This window comes from Vulpes lagopus, chromosome 10, assembly GCF_018345385.1.
Source record: "Vulpes lagopus strain Blue_001 chromosome 10, ASM1834538v1, whole genome shotgun sequence".
Taxonomy (NCBI): Eukaryota; Metazoa; Chordata; class Mammalia; order Carnivora; family Canidae; genus Vulpes; species Vulpes lagopus.
In genome coordinates this window covers 36,446,457-36,468,617 of record NC_054833.1, presented here as the reverse complement: position 1 = coordinate 36,468,617, position 22,161 = coordinate 36,446,457, and the positions used below count along the sequence as shown (strand labels likewise).

General features: G+C 39.0%; 2 protein-coding genes across 2 annotated transcripts; both read left to right on the top strand.

Annotated features, from left to right (window-relative positions):
• The first annotated feature begins 6,418 nt into the window (after positions 1-6,418).
• Positions 6,419-8,016, top strand: LOC121500366 (olfactory receptor 8G1-like). The gene is made up of 2 exons (XM_041772026.1): positions 6,419-6,487; positions 7,064-8,016. Exon 2 carries the CDS (start codon positions 7,081-7,083, stop codon positions 8,014-8,016), a length of 936 nt encoding a protein of 311 aa, XP_041627960.1. The 5' UTR covers positions 6,419-6,487; positions 7,064-7,080.
• A 7,641-nt stretch (positions 8,017-15,657) lies between these two features.
• Positions 15,658-16,590, top strand: LOC121500808 (olfactory receptor 149-like). Its single transcript, XM_041772908.1, has one exon. It carries the CDS (start codon positions 15,658-15,660, stop codon positions 16,588-16,590), a length of 933 nt encoding a protein of 310 aa, XP_041628842.1.
• The last annotated feature ends 5,571 nt before the right edge of the window (positions 16,591-22,161 follow it).

Here is a 22,161-nt window from a genome sequence, read left to right as displayed (position 1 = left end):
TATGTTTTTAAAATCGTTTGTATTTCCTTGGTGTTGGTAGTGATCTCTCCTTTCTCATTCATGATTTTATTAATTTGAGTCTTCTCTCTCTTCTTTTCAATAAGGTTGGCTAATGGTTTATCTATCTTATTAATTCTTTCAAAGAACCAACCTCTGGTTCTGTTGATCTGTTCCACAGTTCTTTTGGTCTCGATATCATTGAGTTCTGCTCAATTTTAATTAACTGTCTTCTTCTGCTGGGGGTGGGGTCTATTTGTTGCTTTTTCTCTCGTTCCTTTATGTGTAAGGTGAGCTTTTGAATTTGAGATCTTTCCAGTTTTTGAATGGATGCTTGTATTGCGATGTATTTCCCCCTCAGGACTGCTTTTGCTGCATCCCAAAGATTTTGAACGGTTGTATCTTCATTCTCATTAGTTTCCATGAATCTTTTTAATTCTTCCTTAATTTCCTGGTTGACCTTTTCATCTTTTAGCAGGATGGTCCTTAACCTCCACGTGTTTGTGGTCCTTCCAAACTTCTTGTTGTGATTAAGTTCTAATTTCAAGGCATTATGGTCTGAGAATATACAGGGGACTATCCCGATCTTTTGGTATCGGTTCAGACCCGATTTGTGACCAGTATGTGGTCTATTCTGGAGAAAGTTCCATGTGCACTTGAGAAGAATGTGTATTCAGTTGAGTTTGGATGTAAAGTTCTGTAGATATCTGTGAAATCCATCTGGTCCAGTGTATCATTTAAAGCTCTCGTTTCTTTGGATATGTTGTGCTTAGAAGACCTATTGAGGGTAGAAAGAGCTAGATTGAAGTCACCAAGTATAAGTGTATTATTATCTAAGTATTTCTTCACTTTGGTTATTAATTGGTTTAAATATTTGGCAGCTCCCACATTCGGGGCATATATATTGAGGATTGTTAAGTCCTCTTGTTGGATAGATCCTTTGAGTATCAGATAGTGTCCCTCTTCATCTCTCACTATAGTTTTTGGGGTAAATTTTAATTTATCTGATATAAGGATGGCAACCCCTGCTTTCTTTTGAGGACCATTTGAATGGTAAATGGTTCTCCAACCTTTTATTTTCAGGTTGTAGGTGTCCTTCTGTCTAAAATGAGTCTCTTGTAGACAGCAAATAGATGGGTCCTGCTTTTTTATCGAGTCTGAAACCCTGCACCTTTTGATGGGGTCATTAAGCCCGTTCACGTTCAGAGTTACTATTGATAGATATGAGTTTAGTGTCATCATGATATCTATTCAGTCCTTGTTTTTGTGGATTGTTCCACTGAACTTCTTCTTAAAGGGGAATTTTAAGAGTCCCCCTTAAAATTTCTTGCAGAGCTGGTTTGGAGGTTACATATTCTTTCAGTTCCTGCCTGTCTTGGAAGCTCTTTATCTCTCCTTCCATTTTGAATGAAAGCCTTGCTGGATATAGTATTCTTGGTTGCATGTTCTTTTCATTTAGGACCCTGAATATATCCTGCCAGCCCTTTCTGGCCTGCCAGGTCTCTGTGGAGAGGTCTGCTGTTACCCTAATATTCCTCCCCATAAAAGTCAGGGACTTTTTTTCTCTTGCTGCTTTAAGGATCTTCTCCTTTTCTTTGGAATTTGCAAGCTTCACTATTAAATGTCGAGGTGTTGAACGGTTTTTGTTGATTTTAGGGGGGATCTCTCTATTTCCTGGATCTGAATGCCTGTTTCCCTTCCCAGATTAGGAAAGTTTTCAGCTAGGATTTGTTCAAATACATATTCTGGCCCTCTGTCCCTTTCGGCGCCCTCAGGAACCCCAATTAAACGTAGGTTTTTCTTCCTCAGGCTGTCATTTATTTCCCTTAATCTATCCTCATGATCTTTTAATTGCTTGTCTCTTTTTTCCTCAGTTTCCCTCTTTGCCATCAACTTGTCTTCTATGTCACTCACTCGTTCTTCCACCTCGTTAACCCTCGTCGTTAGGACTTCTAGCTTGGATTGCATCTCATTTAATTGATTTTTAATTTCTGCCTGATTGGATCTAAATTCTGCAGTCATGAAGTCTCTTGAGTCCTTTATGGTTTTTTCTAGAGCCACCAGTAGCTGTAAAATAGTCCTTCTGAATTGGCTTTCTGACATTGAATTGTAATCCATATTTTGTAACTCTGTGGGAGAGAGGGCTGTTTCTGATTCTTTTTTTGAGGTGAGGTTTTCCTTCTAGTCATTTTGCTCAGTGCAGAGTGGCCAAAAACAAGTTGTATTGGGAAAAGGAGAAAAAGAGAGAGAAGGAAAGAAAAAAGAAAAAGAAAAAAGAGAAAGAAGAAAAAAAAGGGGGAAAAAGAGAAGAAAAAGAAAAAGAAAGAAAGGAGAAAAAAGAAAAAAAACGGGGGTGGGGGTGGGGGAAGCAATCAGAAATCAAGAAGAAAGAAAAAAAAAAGCACAAAACAAAACAAAACAAAACAAAAAAAAACAAAAAACCAAAAAAAAAAACAAAAAAACAAAAAACACGGGGGAGTATCTTCCGATTCTGTATACTTTAAGTCCCTTGTCTTCCCTTGGAACTGGTCCGTCTCCTTGGTCTTCTGGGGGAGGGGCGTGCTGTGCTGATTCTCAGGTGTTAGCACTCGGGGGAGCTGCTCTGCCCCTGCCTGGTGCAGGGCTCAGTGGGGGTTGTTCGCCCCGTGAGGCCCCGGGAGGAAGCCACAGTGGCGGGCGGCAGCTCTGGGACCCTGGAGTCAGCTCCCGCAGTAGCTCCGGGGCTCTCCGTCTGCAGGGCCTGGGGGCTCCCGGGCGGGGCCGCTGATCTGCTCAGCCCCGGGCAGGAGCGTCCTTGCTGTCCTGGGCCCTCCCGGCCTCTGCCTGTCCCGGGGGGAGGCCGGATCCTGGGCTGTGTCCCGTCGCCCTGTGCTCCGGGGCCTGCGCTGTTGGATTCGCGCTCCCGCCCCGCAGCCCCCTCCGCGGAGCCGCCGCCCGAGCCCCTCCGAGCTGCTCCGGGTCCCGCCGAGCGCTGCAGCCCTTAGGGAGCTCGGTGCATCTCCCGGGGCGCAGTTCCTCTGTTACTGTCCCAGTGAGCCCGAGGGCGTCCCCGCCTTTCTGGGGATCCTGCTCCAATTCCCCGGGAGGCCTTTCCGCCGGGAAGGTCGGTGCAGCTCCTGCTCCTCCGGGATGGGGCTCTCCTGTCCTGGGGACACTCGCCCCGGCCTCAGCCCGGCTCCTCGCGGGGCCCCTCCCCCTTGGAGGCCTTTTGTTCCTTTATTTCTTTTTCCCCGTCTTCCTACCTTGATAGAAGCGCGAACTCTTCTCACTGTAGCGTTCCAGCTGGTCTCTTTTTAAATCTCAGGCCGAATTTGTAGATTTTCAGGATGATTGGATGGTTTTCTAGGTAATTTGTTGAGGACAGGTGATTTGGAGACCCTACTCTTCCGCCATCTTGCCCCTTCCCCTACATTCATCATTTTTTAAAATACTATAATCTCCCTAGAGATCTCTGTTCAACCATATTGAGAAATCTCTGAACACTCTGTGTTCAAATATGGTCATCTACATCTGACTATAGAGCAACCAGCCCACAGAACTCTGTTACCTATGACCTCACTATTATTATTACCTGTGTCAATTGCCTGTATGAAATAACAATAAACCATGTCTTTGTCATATTCAAGTGAACAACTGAAGTATTGACCTTGACGCAAAATTCCTTTGACTTGGACAAGTTGGATTCCAGAAAGGAAGGCATTTACTGATCCAATATATGTACATCAAGTGAACACAGATACAAGGAGGAAGGGATACAGAGCATGAAAGCTAGCACATTAAAATGTGCTTGAGTTTCTAGAGTTTTAAGAAAACATCAAAAATAGAATCTAACTACCAGATATCAGAATGAGAGAGAAGGGGGTATAATCTATTGAGAATCAGTATCTTGATTGTCTTCCAATATCAGACTAAACTGATATTTTCTATAAATCTATGAGATGACCAGAAGTAGCCAAATGATGATTTGGTGTGTTAATGTATTGATTATCTGTTTAGAACTTATATCTAAGAAATGAAATATGTTGATCTATCCCTATATTTGGGAAGGATATCTTTACACTATTACTAGTCTTCTAATCCATGCATATGGTAAATCTCTCTCCTTATTAAGATTTTCTCTTGTTTTTCTCAAAATTATTTAAAAGTTTCAGTGAGTAAACATTGCACACATTTTGTTAGATCTGATGCTAAGTACTTGATGCTTACCTGTTGCTATTTTATGTGATTCTATTTTAAAATAACTGTTTTATTTGTTGCATCTTTCAAAAAATACACAGAAATATTAAATAGATGTAAAATTATATGCTCTGCAAACACTAGCCAAAAATAAATCTCATGATAATGTATTAATATCAGATAAAGAAGACTATAACCAGGACACATTATTAAATATAAAGGGGGCCATTCCATAACAATACAGATTTTAATTTAAGTCCTGAAGGGAAATATAGACAAATCAGAAACTTTGGTGGGAGACACTGACACATTTATCTCAATAACTATTAGAATAACAGATAATAAAAAATCACTATGCATATATAAGAGCTAAACAGCATTGTTAATAAAGTGGATATAATTGAAATGATATGCATCATAGGACCTACAAAAAACAAACAACATATTTTAAAATGCATTGGGAATACTTATAAAAACTGACCTTATGGGGGACCTGGGTGACTCAGTTGGTTAAGCATCCAACTCTTGATTTTGGCTCAGATCATGATCTCAGGGGTGTGAGATCAAGCCCCACACTGGGTTCCACACTCAGCACTGAGCCTGTTTGAGATTCTCTCCCTCTCCCTCTGCATCTGCTCCTGCTCATGTGCTCTCTCTCTTTCAAAGAAAGAAGCAAATCTTAAAAAACAAAACAAAACTGACTTTATGCTTCAATATAAAGAATTCTGAGCAATTTGCAATACTTTAGATCATTCACAGTATGCTCACTGACCACAATGAAATTAAGACAAAATAATTAAAAGTAGGGCTAGCTAAAAACAAACAAACAAACAAACAAAAAACAAGCCTAACTTCTGGAAAGGTGACAATTCACTTCTCCATAATCTTTGTGACAATGAAAAAATGAAATAGAAATTATATTTTAACTGGATGATACTGTAAATTTGATATATCAAAGCTTGTGAGATGCAGCTAAAATGGGGCTTAGAGAGAAATGTACAACTTAATATGTACATGTCAGAAAAAAAAAAAGCTGAAGATATTGATGCAAGCTTCCATTTCAAGAAGTTAGGGAAAGAATAGGCAATCATGATAAAGAAATTAGCAAAGAATAAAATAGTTATTAGAAATAATCTAAATAGAAAATAATCATATATTTCACAAAATCGACACAGCCAAAGTTGCTTTCCTTAATTAATAAAGTTTGAAAATCTTCTAGAATGAGAAATCAAGGAAAAAGAGAAGTACCACAATTTGCTGATTTCAGGAGTGAATAAGCAGAAATTTTTGCATAATCAAAAATATTTTTTAGAGATTTTATCTATTTCAGAGGGAGAGACAGAGTATGTGAGGAAGGGGAAGTTCCCAGAGAAGGAGAGAGAGAGAATCTCTAACAGATCAGTGCTAAGCACAGAGCCCCACATTGGGCTTGATCTCATGACCCTTGGATCATGACCTGTGCCTACTCTACTTGATCTTATGACCCTGAGATCATGACCTGTGCCAAAATCAAGAGCAGGACACTTAATTCACTGAGCCACCCAGGCACCCCTGCAAAATATTTTTTAATGTTAAAGAATTATAACGAAAAACCTAATACAACACATTTGATCATTTTTAAAGTTGGTGAATGTGTTGAAATTTCATTTTAGGAAAACTAAGAAGAAAGATAAAATCTGATATTTATTAAATAAATCCAATCCCTTGCTAAAAATTCTCACACAAAGAAAACCACTATTCTAGTTAGCTACCCTAATGAATACTTCCAAACTTTAAAAGTAAATTTTATGCAATTTATTTCAAAAAACACAATGTTTTTGAGATTTGTGTTATTGCATGTATTTGTGATTTATTTCTTTTTAAATGCTGAATTGTATTCCATTCTATGTATGTATGTATGCACATACGCATATGTGTATGTATGTATGTATATGTTTATGGATGTATTTTACAACTCATTCATCTATTTATGATGAATTCAGTTTATTCATCAGTTTATGAACACACATTTGAGTTGTTTCCAATTTGGAGTTGTTAGGAATCAGCTGCCTTGCACATTTTTGCACAAATTGTTGTGTATACAAATGCTTATAGGTAGGTAATATTGTTATTTCTCTTTTACAGATTTAGAAGCCAAGACACAAAGAGATTGTCTGACTTATCAAAGCCAAAACTGTATCAGCTAGTAACTAAATGATCGTATCAAACTCTGAATTTAAGGCCTACCATTTAACCACTACTCATACAGCCTTTTCAAGCGAAGACAGAAGTACTTGGTCCAGGACACAAAACCACTAACTGTGGTCCAGTTCAGGTGAGCCACACCGTGGTACAATGATAGTTGCAGGTATTGTTTCATCTTAAGAAAAATATTTAAACATTGGAAGATTTCATATAGAAATTGAAATTTCCTGATAATTATTTTTAAAATTGAAAGGACTGAAATTAATAAGGACTCTGTGCACTCCTACTCGAAGTTAATCGCAGGATACTCTTAAGTATCCTTTGTACCCAAGTAGTCATGAAGTCAATATTCCTCATTTACCTTGACTTCTCTAAATATTTAAGTTTCTAGGTCTCCACTTAAAAATATTGGCTTGATGATCATTGAAATGTTCAAAATAGGAAAATAGACACTTAGCAAGTTTTCAGTGATTAGAAACATATCTATTTTTATATGAAATATATTTATTATATTTGGAAATGAGGCTTAATAAACATTAAGTCACAATGAATCCTAACTAATGCAAATTAACCTCTGGGTCAATTACATGATCGTATAGACCAAGAGAATATCTAAGTCATGAATCATCTACATGGATGATTACTCTAGATAGAGAAGAATAATGAAATTTTCTCAACAACAATGGTTTTTCTCTCTCTCCTTCAGAAACTACTCAGTGGAAAATGGTAGCAGGAAATCACTCCACAGTGACTGAATTCATCCTCGCTGGGCTAACACAACAACCGGAACTCCAGCTGCCCCTTTTCTTCCTCTTCCTAGGAATCTATGTGGTCACGGTGGTGGGGAACCTGGGCATGATCATGCTGATAGGGCTCAGTGCTCACCTGCACATGCCCATGTATTACTTCCTCAGTAGCTTGTCCTTCATCGATCTCTGCCATTCCACTGTCATTACCCCCAAAATGCTGGAGAACTTTGTGACAGAGATGAATGTCATCTCCTACCCTGAATGCATGACTCAGCTCTATTTCTTCCTTGTTTTTGCTATTGCAGAGTGTTACATGTTAGCAGTAATGGCCTATGACCGCTATGTTGCCATCTGTAGCCCCTTGCTTTACAATGTCATCATGGCCCATCAGGCTTGTTTCTCCCTGATTTCAGGAGTGTATATTATAGCCCTGGTTTGTGCATTTGTTCATACAGGTTGCATGTTTAGGATTCATTTCTGCAAATTTGATGTGATCAATCATTACTTCTGTGATCTTCTTTCCTTGTTAAAACTCTCCTGTTCTAATACCCATGTCAATGAGTTAGTGATTCTAATCTTTAGTACAGTTAATATCCTTGCCCCCAGCCTGATGATCCTTGCCTCCTACGTCTTCATCCTCTCCTGCATCCTCCACATCCGCTCCACTGAGGGCAGGTCCAAAGCCTTCAGCACCTGCAGTTCTCACATCTCAGCTGTTGCTGTCTTCTTTGGATCTGCTGCATTCATGTACCTGCAGCCGTCATCTGTGAGCTCCATGGACCAAGGGAAAGTGTCCTCTGTGTTTTATACCATCATTGTGCCCATGCTGAACCCCCTGATCTACAGCCTGAGGAATAAGGATGTCAATGCTGCCCTGAAGAAAATCTTAGAGAGAAGAATATTCTTGTGATCAGAAATAACAGGATCTTTTACTAGCCTGTCATTGTCTCTTAGGTTGTATGAATTGATATGTTTAGTTTTAGCCCATCTGCTAGTATACATCCTCACTGAGTGGAATTCTATTGACAGGATTTCTTACTCCCATGGCTTTTGATGCCATTGCTCTCTCTGAATTTTGCTCTCATGAGTATCTCTGAGACACAGATTTGAAGTACTAAGGATGATCTGGATTCATGGACCCACAAATACCATTGCCATCACCTCTTACCCCTGTTCTTTGTACAACTGATAAGCACTCAGTTCTCAACCATAGTGAGAGTATCTCTTAGCAGTGGTTAGCAATCTCCATTTTTCTGTGCAAAGACAATTAAAAATGACAGCAATATAATGATGTAATATTTAGCTTTTGTATATCTCTTGCCTAGGAAAGCTTCTTTCCCCCCATATGTCATACCTAGAAAAAACCTAACCAGAACTTTAAAATATAAGCTACAGACTCACGTATGTGTTGTTGTTGTACCCCGTCCAATATTCTCCTGCTTTGACCTCTAGTATTCTAGTTTGTAATGGTCTATTTATTGTCCAAGTCCACACTAGACTGTAATCTTCATTAAGTAGATCCCTGTACCTATGGCTCACTGCCATATCTTCAAATAGCAGAATGTCTGCTACGTAGTAGGTCCTTGATAATTATTCTTGATATTCATTTTCCCTCTATAAAACATTTATATAAAACCCAGCATTTATTCCATGCGGTCTTCATGCATTAATCCCTTAAACTGATATCTGTGGCTTTCTGGCTTTAGTTTAAATCAAAGAAATGGAACTTTGGAGAATTCTTTAAGGATCTTTAAGATAATTGGTAGCATCCTTTGTTGCAAGGATTAAGAAATATTATTCCTGAGTTCGTTCTGTTGTGCATTGCAACAAAGAAATGGTAGCTTGTAAATACCTGATTTTTCAAGTCATTAAGTCCTGTCAACAACCAAGAAGTCCCTGAAGCAAGTCTAATTTATTCTTGAATTCAAGTATGCAGCCTTAGAGACTAAACAAAATTAAGTAGACTTGAAATCTGATGGGTCAACATGGGAAATCATTGGCAGAATGATATCTGGGACCCAAACAATTGCATCTAGGCCACTCTACCCAAAGAATTTCACCTATCTTGGCAGAGGGGATATTTATTGCTACTAAGTATTTAAATATAAGACCTTGATTACTGCCTCCAGCAGATACCTTTTACTAATTTAACTTTTGTTCTTTGATCCCTCTTTTATTTATTTTTATTGTTTTTTTTTTTTTAGTATAGTTGACATACATTAGTTTCAGGGGTACAACATAGTGATTTGACAACTCTGTCCATTACTTTATGCCCATCACAAGTATAACTATCATCTTTTACCATACAACACCAAAACAGCAACACTGACCATATTCCCCATACTGTACCTTTCATTCTAGTGATTATTCATTTAATAACTGGACACCTGTACCTCCCTTTCACCTTCACTCATTTTTTTCATTTGCCACCTTCTCCCCTCTGGCAACTATCAGTTTGTTCTCTGTATTTATGGGTCTATTTCTGCTTTGTTTTTTCATTTGTTTTGCTTTGTAAGATCCTACATATAAGTGAAATCATATAGTTTTTTTTTCTCTGACTGACTTATTTCACTTGGCATAATATATCGAGGTCTGTCTATGTTGTCCCAAATGGCAGGATCTCATCCTTTTTTATGGCTGAGTAATATTCCTGTGTGTGTGTGTGTGTGTGTGTGTGTGTGTCCACCTAACTGCAAACCCCAGACCAGTTATGCTTAGAGGCTTCCTCTGCCCTGTAACTTACCTCCTAGGCCCTCTATTTTTCATTTTCTTTTTCCTTTTTTAAAAAGATTTATTTATTTATTTGATAGAGAGAGAGAGGAAGAGAGAAAAAACACAAGTAGGGGGAGGGGTAGAGGGAGAGGAAGAAAGAATCTCAGATTCCCTGATGTGTGCAGAGCCTGACACAGAGCTTGATCCCACGACCCTGAGCCGAAATCTAGTGTTAGACACCCAACCAAATGAGCCACCCAAGCACCCCTCTCTTTTATTTTCTAAACTCAAACAATAAACATGTGGTGAAGTTAGGGAAAAATCGTAAGATTTCTGTTTTCTCTATTTTCATTCTTTCTGGTATAGCAATAACTTTTTGCTCAGTCAGAATTATGTTCTCTTCTGCTCTATATTACCATGCTGACTACTAAACCTCTGGAGTTCTTTGATTTTCTAAGCTTAAACGCACAGGTCCTTGTGTATGTTAGTCTATATACAAGCTAGAAAGTGAGAAAGGTAAAGAGGTAAGCTTCAGGAGTAACAGAGAACCTCCTTTAGAAAGTGATCCCTAAATATGAGACAGGAATCTATCAAAATCCTAGAGGAGAACACAGGTAGCAGCATTTTCGACCTCGGCTACAGCAACTTCTTGTTAGACACCTTTTCAAAGCCATGGGAAACAAAGCAAAAATGAACTATTGTAACCTCATCAAGATAAAATCTGCACAGTTGGCAAATTGAATTTAAATTTTAAAAAATCTGCACAACAAAGGAAACAGTTAACAAAACTAAAAGGCAACCTGCAGAATGTGAGAAGATATTTTCAACGGGCATATCAGATAAAGGGCTAGTATCCAAGATCTAAAAGGACTTATCATACTCAACACCCAAAAAACAAATAGCCCAGATAAGAAATAGGCAGAAGACATGAACGGACATTTTTTGAAAGAAGATTTACAAATGGCTAACAGCCACATGAAAAAATGCTCAGCATCACTTGGCATCAGGGAAATACAAATCAAAACCACAATGAGATACCACCTCACACCAAAGATTTACCCTAAGTATACAAATGTAGTGATCCAAGGGGGCACGCACACCCCAATGTTCATAGCAGCAATGTCCACAATAGCCAAACTGTGGAAAGAGCCACGATATCCTTTGACAGATGAATGGATAAGGAATATGTGGCATATATATGCAAATGTAATATTACTCAGCTCTCAGAAAGGATGAATACTTACCATTTACATCAACATGGATGGAACTGGAGGGTATTATACTGAGTGAAATAAGTCAGCTGGAGGAAGACAATTATCATATGGTTTCACTCATGTGGAAATATAAGAAATAGCACAGAGGATCATAGGAGAAGGAGGGAAAACTGAATGGGAAGTCATTAGAGAGGGAGAAAAACCATGAGAAACTCTTAACTATAGGAAACAAACTGAGGGTTGCTGGAGGGGAAGTGAGTGGGGGATGGAGTAACTGGGTGATGGGTATTAAGAAGGGCATGTGATGTGATGAGCCCTGGGTGTAACATGCAACAGATGAATTATTGAACTCTACATCTGAAACCAATGATGTACTATATGTTTTGGCTAATTTAATTTAAATAATAAAAAAAGAGGAAAATACCCTAGTTTGAGTGAGTTTGAGACTCACAACAATCCCTGGAAGAATCTAGACCAATCCTGGAAGAGCAGATAAAGAGATACTTATTCTTATCGAATGGACAAACTTGGGATTAGCTGGATGTGAATGACATGACACCCATGCACATGAATCACAACACCACTGGGCTCATGACCAGTGAAACACTGAGAATCTCAAAGTCATCTGTTCGCAAGCCCAAGTGATCATTATCACTGAGTTTCCTTCAACCACCAGCATTCTTCAGCTGGTGCTCTGCTATATGTGCAGCTATTTATCTTATGTCCCATCCCAATGTTAGTAAAATCTTCTATGCAGTGACATCCAAAAAACCAAATACAAATGCTTATCTCGAGGATCTTCTCCTGCTCAGACTCCATGACATGACCTTGTGCAAGGTGCCCTTTACTTCTCTGCTCAAATCTTCGCTTTGGATATCTCCCCTCCTCCACCCTATCCCACAATGGAGTCTTTAATCATTCTCCCAGTCATATCATGTTTTGGGAACTATTTAAAAAGGGGGCATAAAAGTGAAATGAAATGAGGTATCTAAAGTGCCAATTTATGGGGTAAACGTGTATAGTCAGAGAATACTACAAACCATACTTTGGTCACTTCCCTTACTTGAGTTTCCTAAATGGAGTTTATAACAAATAAAAATCCTCTGACCTACTATAATTCATTATCCAGATTTAGTGACATTCTGAATTTCCTTCAGTTTAGGTCATTTTTAAATTGCGTTTTTTTCTTAAGACTATGTGATACTTAGGTAATCTTGGAGTTTGCTTTATTTTTTATCTGTAGCTACAGTATATTCTAGAAAACAAGTATGATTTTATTTCATATGTTTGGCACCAAGATACCAAGAATCCAGGCTTACCATTATAATGTTAATGGCTTGGTAAGCCACATATGTTCAGTGTTACAGGAGGAACAGTGCTGTCTTCTTATGCACTGAATTTTGTATTTGGGCCTAGAACAATCATGCTCAGCGGTCTCTTCTTCAGGGATCTCATTTCTTTTCACCAGAAGAACCATTTGTTAAGCTTTATTGTATCTTCTCAGATATATTTGAAAAGATGAACAACGTAAAAAAATCAAAGAATCTCAAAGTTATAAAGGACATTAAGGATGTATGTAGGATAATCTTGCATTAAAATAAGGAGTACAAGGTCATCACAAACCTGCAAGAATGTCATCTTACTCATACTTAAACCCTAATAGTGATAGAAATTCAATCCTTCACAAAGCATCCTATCGCATTAATTTTTTTTCTGTACTAAAATGAAATCTAACTTATTAGTTGCATTCTTTTTTTTTAACTGGTTATTTATCATGGAAAAGCACACAAAAATTCTGGATAGCAGCTCCTATAGAAATGAGTTTCTGCTTTTCTAATCAAAATGTCCCAGGAGTTCTCTCAGCAGAAGTGCTTGAGGCTTTGGTCTGGAATCAGACTTGGGATTTATTCTCAGCTCAGTCCTTTTCTAGCTATGTGATTAAGTTCTAAATTCTTGGTGCTTTTATTTTTTTACATTATTTTTAACATTTTTATTTATTTATTCATGAGAGACACAGAGAACAAGGCAGATACATAGGCAGAGGGGAAAGCAGGCTCCCTGCAGGGAGCTGGATATAGGACTCCATCCCAGGACCCCGGGATCACAACCTGAGCCAAAGGCAGACACTCAGCCCTGAGCCATCCAGGTGCCCCGTGGGTGCTATTATTCCTCTCCTACTTAATAAGGTTGTTTTGAGACTTAAATTGAAGCATAAAAGAACATAAAAATAAATTAGCAGAGTACCTGACAAATGCTCAATCCATATCACTGTTATTTTTATTAAACTATTTTCATAAGAGAAGGTTTTAAAGACACTTTACCAGTTTATAACCTTTCTTTAAATGTACTTAATTTATTAATGCTGTTTTGTAAGGTGCATTTGCTAGAAAAAACACATAATAGTTAAATAATTCCTTATTATTTATTACATCTTGCCTACAACAGTGATATTCATTGTAGATATCTACATAGTTCTAAAATGTTTACATACTAGAAAATAAAGTGTTGTCATATTACCACATGTAAGGATAGGCAAGTAGGGGAAGCAAAATAAAAAAAAATAAAAAAGGATTTAGCCTAAAGCCTTGAAGTCAGTATTAGAGTCCATTCTCCAGACAAGCACACTTGGAAGGGATACAGATATTTTTCATTTCAAAGCATCTATTATTTTTTTTAAATAAATTAATTTTTATTGGTGTTCAATTTACCAACATACAGAAAAACACCCAGTGCTCATCCCGTCAAGTGTCCCCCTCAGTGCCCGTCACCCATTCCCCCCCACCCTCCGCCCTCCTCCCCTTCCACCACCCCTAGTTCGTTTCCCAGAGTATTTTGCTTGGGGAGTCAATGTGATTAACTTTAATATAATTGCTCCCTCAGAGCTACCACTGACTGCATCATGAGAAATGCCCAAAGGGATCTGAAGCAGATGAACCAGAGGGAATGAGCATGTCCAATTCTTGATGGTATATACTCTTGGCACCTTCTTTTATAAACACCTAATCTCAGTTCCTGTGGCTGGGATATGCTGTGTTCTTCTGAGAACCAGAGAACAGGACTTGGGTTGTCTTGTTATACTGCAGAAAATTCCACCATGTTCCCTGTGAACAATGTGAGTGTTCAGATTTTTTCTCACCGGTCACTGACACTTTTTGCTTCTTACCCACTGAAGTATTGGGATCCAATTGTTGGGACCTGCTAGATTTTCAGTTCTTAAAGATGATTCTTATTTGAAAAGGACTTAGAAATCAAGAGGATCATGGACTCATTAGAGAAAGTACCTTTAAGGGCAAATTAATCATTGTCCCTGGTCACAGTCAAGAATTAATGAACTCTGAGTCTTCACTGACCAAAGGAGGAAGGTTACCAGGGGGAGGTTATGATGAACCTTCTTCAAGAACTGGGTCCAATTAAGTCAGAAGTTCAGAGAATCTTCTAGCATGTCTAGAGTTTCTTGTTGCTCTAGTAACAAGCTGCTGCTAGTAAACACAGATGACTTTTTTTTTTTTTTTCAGGATATGACTGACTCTTTGGAGTCTTCATTTTTCTCTGCATCTAGCATTGTAATTACATGTTGGTTTGAGTTATTTTTTCTCTCTTCCTTTCCTTAAGTTAATAACTTTATTAAAATATAACAAACACTTTGAAATACATCATAAATGTATATCCTGGTAAGTCTGTTCCTACACAAATATTCTATCCCTTTCTCTTTTCTTTTTTTTTTTTTAATTAATTTTTATTGGTGTTCAATTTACCAACATACAGAAAAACACCCAGTGCTCATCCCATCAAGTGTCCACCTCAGTGCCCGTCACCCCTTCCCCTCCAACACCCGCCCCTTTCTCTTTTCATGTGAGAATCTTCTCTCCAGAAATTGGAATTTGTCTCCAAATTTTTATTGCTCATACTGCTGCCATGTAATTTCCAGAATTGCCTTGGGGTTAGGCTGGAAGAAAAGAAGAGAGGGAAAAAACCCAGGTATTAACCTCACACTTTTTGAACCTGTGAACACCTTCTATTGGGTTCTCCAGTCAAAAAGATGGGTTATCTATTGGAATTTCCTCATTTGGGGCAGTCACCACACAAATCCGTAATTGTCACCCTTTCCCAGCTGAAAGGCACAGGAGAAAAGAGGAAAAAGTAGAAACACATCAATGTGGGCTTCTCCAGATTTTGTCTCCTTTTCACAATCTACTTCCTTCTATTTACTTTCCAGGGTTTTTAGGTAAACACATTTTGTACTTTATCTAGAGTTTTTTTTAAAGTTTTGTTTATTTATATAATCTCTACACCCAGCATGGGGCTTGAATTCACAATCCTGAGATCAAGAGTGGCATGCTCTTCTGACTGAGCCAGCCAGGTGCACCTCCAGAGTTTTTAACTGTAATCTGTGAGAAAGATAGATACAGTGAACTTAATCTATTTTGGCCAAAATCAAAGTTTTTCAGAATACAGTCAAGAATTGTTATTGTCTATCTTTTTACGTAGAAATGTCCTTGCATAAAGTTGATTGTTGACTGTTAAAACATGAGACCTACCCATTCATCAAAGAGCTTCTTAGTTTTACATCAGCGTTCACACTTTGGATACTTCCATTCTTTTGTGAAGTCCAACATCTGACAAAGATGAGGAATGCCTCAGTGGTGACCAAGTTTATCCTGCTGGGCATCCCACACACCGAGGGTCTGGAGAACATGCTCTTTGTCCTGTTTTTGAGCTTCTATATCTTCACTCTTATGGGGAACCTGCTCATCCTACTGGCGATTATCTCCTCCACTCGGCTTCACACTCCTATGTACTTCTTCCTGTGTCAACTGTCTGTGTGCGACATATTTTTCCCTTCTGTGAGTTCCCCCAAGATGCTCTTCTACCTCTCAGGGAACAGCCGGGTCATCTCCTATGCAGGCTGCATGTCCCAGCTCTTCTTCTACCATTTCCTGGGCTGTACCGAGTGCTTCCTGTACACAGTGATGGCCTATGACCGCTTTGTCGCCATATGTTACCCTCTACGCTACACCGTGATCATGAGCCACAGAGTGTGTGGCATCCTGGCTATGGGGACCTCCTTTTTTGGCTGCATTCAGGCCACCTTTCTAACTGCTCTCACCTTCCAGTTGCCCTACTGTGGCGCCAATGATGTGGACTATTACTTCTGTGATATCCCGGTGATGCTGAAGCTGGCTTGTGCTGATACCTCAGCCCTGGAGATGGTGGGCTTCATCAGCGTGGGCCTCATGCCCCTCAGTTGCTTCCTTCTCATCCTCACCTCCTACAGCTGCATTGTGTGTTCCATCCTGCAGATCCGATCTCCTGAAGGCAGACGCCGTGCCTTTTCCACCTGCAGTGCCCACCTCACTGCCATCCTCCTCTCCTTTATGCCAGTGGTCCTCATCTACCTGCAGCCCACCCCCAATCCCTGGCTCAATGCAACTGTTCAGGTCCTGAATAACCTGGTCACTCCTATGCTGAATCCGTTGATCTACAGCCTAAGAAATAAAGAAGTAAAATATTCTCTGAGGAAGGTGCTACAGCAAGTAGCCTTCTTTCCTGAGAAGTGATGGAGATTGGTAGCTACACTTTACTAGCATCACATTGTTTACAAAAGGTATTTCCTTTTGTGTGATATAGAGGCCCCTTTTGCAGATACAGAAGCTAAGGTTTGAAGCCATAAAGTGAATTATTCAAGGTCACAAAACTAATAAATTATCTTGCCTAGGATGAATTATCTCTTCCCAGTTGGCAAGAACGCCTAGTCCTCTGTTCTTCACTCTGTTTTCTTCTCCTGTTTTTCTCCTCCCACATCTTCTGCTTCTTGTGCCTTTTCCCGTACTCTAGCACTTCTTCATTTTGGCTGGCATGATTATTTAATTATACTCTCAAACACCTGCATCAGATAAGCCACCATTTGTTTTAAGATTTCATTTATTTATTCATGAGAGACACAGAAAGAGAGGCAGAGACTCAGGCAGATGGAGAAAGCCAAAGGCAGATGCTCAACCACTGAGCCACCCACTGCTCCATAAGCGACCATTTATTTGATGGTCTAGGAATTGTTAAAAAAAAAAAATGTGCGCTTCAACCGCATGGGCCTAGGTGGCATTCTGTGACTATCAGAAGTAAAGAAGCTGTGTCAAGGAAAAGAGCTTCTGGATGAGACCTGAATCAGGTTTATGGGTGAATCAGAGGTCACCCTATGAAGCCTGTCTGTTAGTCTTGGACCTAGAAACAGCCTATGAGGAACTGAGGCAGTAGATAAAAGAGAATGTAGAGAGACTAAACAGGCAGTCTGTGAAAGGGTGACTAATTCGGTTGTTTTTCAGTATCTGAGTTTATCTTTGAAATCCACAGCACAGCCAATGATCAATGCAAAGTCCAAGCCACTACTGCTCTATGGTTTTGGATTCCCTGCTTACTGAAAGGCTGTGACTTGAATGCTTTTCCCTAACATTGCTTTGTTCCTTTGCCTAATGAGCTTAACATAAGAAATGTGCCTTTCCAATCCAAACAATAATTTGAAGAAAAGAAAGAAAATGAGAAGGAGGTTATGGGAAGAGAAGGGGAGGTGCGAAGGGACGTGGTGGAAGAAACGAGAGGTAGAGATGGGAAGAAAGAAGGGGTAATGGCAATGGAAGAGGGTGATAGGAAGGAAGGGGGTGATGGGCTGAGAAAGGGGGTGATGGGAAGGAAGGGAGCAGAGGCAAAGACAAGTCTTCTCTCCTCTTGCTTCTTTCCAGGATCAGAGTTCAGTCAGGGAATCTGCTAGACTTAATCAGCCATTACATTGTGTTTGGGGCCTCATGGGAGGGTGATGAGAGGTGGATGGATGAGATGGATGGATGTTCTTGAAAGGAAGAACATTTTTCTAATTTGTCTAAGGACAAAGATTCAGTTGGGGATTGACAGTACCAAACTGACTGTTTGCTGAACAGATGAAGTTCTGAATCCCAGATGAGTTGTGGTAGTGGTTGATGAAGCAGTATCTGTCACTTATCTTGTACCTCTTAAATATCTCCAAGGTATTGAGAGCAGATCAATCTTCAGGCCCTTGGGATGAAGCTTCAATGATAGCTCTTGTCTTTTAAAGAGCTTTCATCAAATAGAAGAAACATGGCAATAGTCATATTTTCTATTTGTTCAAAAGATACACATTTATAGAGCCCTCCATTGGGCCAAAAGCAGTGCAGTTGTGTAGTCAGGAACAGAGCATCACTCGATGAAGTATGGTAAATGAACTCATCTTGACCTACTGAGGAGACCAAGACCCTTTTAATCTACTCCTTTCTTCTCCTAGTTACTTAACTTTTGTTGCAAAGGAAAATCAGTTGTTTGAGGGTAAGGAAATCTTTAAGAAAACTTTACCACTTAGAAGAAAGAAAGCAGGGCACTTCGTAAGGAGGAGGAGGAAAGATCCATCTAAATTGTGTTCACTGTCCCTTACTAGTAGGGAGCTTTTGTTTACTTCCTCTGGAACATAAAGGTAGTTAATACTTTTCTTGCAAGTGCCATTGTACAGATTGAATGGCACAAAAGCAAAGTACTCATCTGCCTTATTGTAGGTACTCCAAAACCTTAATTATATGTATTTTCTTCTATTTTTCTTGCTATTTCTATAGCTTATTCCCTCACTTCACAAAGTCCTTGATGCTCAAATGCCACTACTACAGAGAGGATTTCTGCAACCACACTGTTAAAACGTTCACCTACTTCATCGCACATATATTTCTATTTATTGTTTGTCTCCCTAACTAAAAAAACATCATGAACGTAGGAATTTTTCTTATCCTGTTTGTTGCTGTACCTCTAGAACCTAAAGTAGATCCTTTTACATGGAATGTCTTAAAAAAGATGAATTTCTGAAAGATTACCCAAAATGCCTACTCCAAAACAATAGATTACTCTTAGCCTTTTACTAAATCTTCTACTTAGTTGTAGCTCTTATTCTGATAGCAACAAGGTATTTAGCACAGCTGGTTAAATGAGGCATATAAAACTCTAGAAGTCACGTGTAAAATAGAACAATGGCATGACTATTAGTGTTAGAACCAATATACTGAAAAGGGATAGACAGGTCCTATTGTTTAATTTCTGACTATGTGCCAAGAAGTTCTCTTCTAGACTTTATATACATTATTTTATTAAACTTTCGCATCAACATATCAGAATATATGTTATAATCACCATTTTTTTCAGATGTAGAAACTGAATTCTAGTCTGGTCAAAGTAACAGCCCTAAGAGAAATGTAATTTAAGGTAGAATCTACATCAGTTGAAATTTAAGATTTTCCTCATATATTTTGCTGATTATATCTAAAAGGCTATACATAAATGAAATCAAGTTGAAGCCAGAAAGAATTATGTAAATTTTGTCCATAACTTTTTATTTCTGTAATTCCATGAGGTCAATCTTCTTAAGAGTTTGCAAAATAAATAGATAATATAAATATCAAAATAAAAGTACAGGATTACTTTATATTTACATCAAAGTCTTAGTGAAGCCATACATGGAGGTATATATAATTTCATAATTAGATAATTTTTTAAAAAGTAACTTTTTAGGGGATCCCTGGGTGGCTCAATGGTTTAGCGCCTGCCTTTGGCCCAGGGCGCGATCCTGGAATCCCGGGATCAAGTCCCACATCGGGCTCCCGGTATGGAGCCTGCTTCTCCGTCCTCCTGTGTCTCTGCCTCTCTCTCTCCCTCTCTCTCTCTCTATGTCTATCATAAATAAATAAATAAATAAATAAATAAATAAATAAATAAAAATAAATCTTAAAATTTTAAAAAGTAACTTTTTAAAGTACTTACTAGTATGCTAGCCAATATTTCAAACACTCCACTTGGTTTTGCTGATTTGATTTCATAAATACTCCATGAAGTTAAAATTATTGCTATTCAAATATAAGAGATAAGGACACCAACCTTTAGGAAAATTAATTTTAAAAACTCATCAGTGGCCAAATTAGGAAGTGTAAAAACTTGTCAAACAAAGGTGTGTCTAAAAATAATGTTGAGTACACTGTAAACTCTCTTTTATACTGTACTATGTCTTAAATAAGCTGAGAGAAGAAAATCATCACCTTCATTTTTTGCTGGTTTTTTTTTTAAGGTTAAAGGAGGACAAATGTTTGTTATTAAAAAGGAAGTCATTTTTCAAAATCTGATAGGTAAAATTAGAATGCAACAGATGAGGGTTCCTGGGTGGCTCAGTGGGTTAAGCTTCCAACTGATTTCAGCTCAGGTCATGATCCCAGGGTAGAGGCAGAGCTTTGCAACAGGCTCTGCACTGGATGTGCAACCTGATGAGGACTCTCCCTCTCCTGCTGCCCCTCCCTGCTCATGTGTGCAGGTCACTCTCTCTCTCAGTCTCTCTCTCTCTCTCTCTCTCTCTCAAAAAAGAATGCAACAGGAGAAATGATTAAAAACAATACATCAAAGACATCATATGACATTTGAATAACCATAATGTCAATGATGTTACACAGGGATCAAAAGTAAAAGGAATAATTGCTACAAAACTCCTAAAACTTGCTCACTCTGTAAGCTACAGAAAATTGAAGTGATATGTATATATAAACACTTTCAATATACTAAAAGGCATAGGACTGTGATGCCTGAGAGAAGAAAAAACAATGAGATGAGACACTCGTTCTGGCCTCCTGCTTTGAGACAATTCCTAGACGTTGGCACAGAAGGATGTTAAGTCTTGCTGAATTGACGGGCAGAAGTCAGAGTTCCAGTTGTTAAAGTGGAAAGAACTTGTGAGGCAGAGCACTAGAGTGGAGGCAGCTATTCACAGAAATCAATAAAGGATCCTCTTTAGAAATTGGGATCCCTGGGTGGCGCAGTGGTTTGGCGCTTGCCTTTGGCCCAGGGCGCGATCCTGGAGACCCGGGATCGAATCCCACGTCGGGCTCCCGGTGCATGGAGCCTGCTTCTCCCTCTGCCTATGTCTCTGCCTCTCTCTGTGTCTCTCTGTGACTATCATAAATAAATAAAAATTTAAAAAAAAAAAAAAAAAAGAAACGATAAATACCCACCGTTTGCTTCAATGTGGATGGAACTGGAGGGTATTATGCTAAGTGAAGTAAGTCAATTGGAGAAGAACAAACATATGGTCTCATTCATTTGGGGAATATAAAAAATAGTAAAAGGGATTATAGGGGAAAGGAGAGAAAATGAGTGGGAAATATCAGTGAGGGTGACAGCACATGAGAGACTCCTAACTCTGGGAAATGAACAAGAGGTAGTGGAAGGGGAGGTGGGCGGGGGGGACAAGGTGACTGGGTGACGGACACTGAGGGGGGCACTTGATGGGATGAGCACTGGGTGTTATACTATATGTTGGCAAATCGAACTCCAATAAAAAATATGCAAAAAAAAGATTTTATTTATTCATTTGAGAGAGAGAGAGAGAGAGCACATGTAGGGTTGAGGGGGCAGAGGGGAAGGGAGAAGCAGCCCCCATGTGGATGGATTTACATGGGGCCTTGATCCCAGGATTCTGAGATCATGACCTGAGCCCAAGTCAGGTACTCAACTGACTGAACCACCCAGGTGCCCCAGCATGGGATCCCCTTGTGTGTGTGGCTAGACACTAATTTGTGAATGCATAGGGTGAAATCCCACAAGGCCAGGCAAAGAAAAATTCTGAAGCAATTATTACAAGTAGGGGCTGTAAATAAAAATATTTCAAGAACTTGCTTAGAGCTAAAAATCATTCAAGTTCCTACCTTCCTAAGAAGATACAAGACATTTAGTAGAGATCTAAAAAGGTCACAGGTTAGGTGTGTGGGGGCTTAATTGGCCCTAAGTAAAGCTAATTTAGGCACAGAATAAAGAAACCTGAAAACAAGACCTTGATTGATTAAGCTGATCCAGAATTAACATAACTGCCTGTCAGAACAAGAACTGTCTCTCTAAAGAAATACATCAAAATACAGCACTCCCTGGAAGGCACTAGAGCTAAGAATAGTTTGATATTTCCACTCTCAAATGTGGAAAACCTTTGCATTATACGGGGCATTGAATAAACTATTTATGAAGATTTTGTCTCAATAGTGAAACAAAACTACAAGCACAAATAAAGTTAATCAGAATCTACTCAAAAAAGCTTAAAAGCAAGCCTTGAA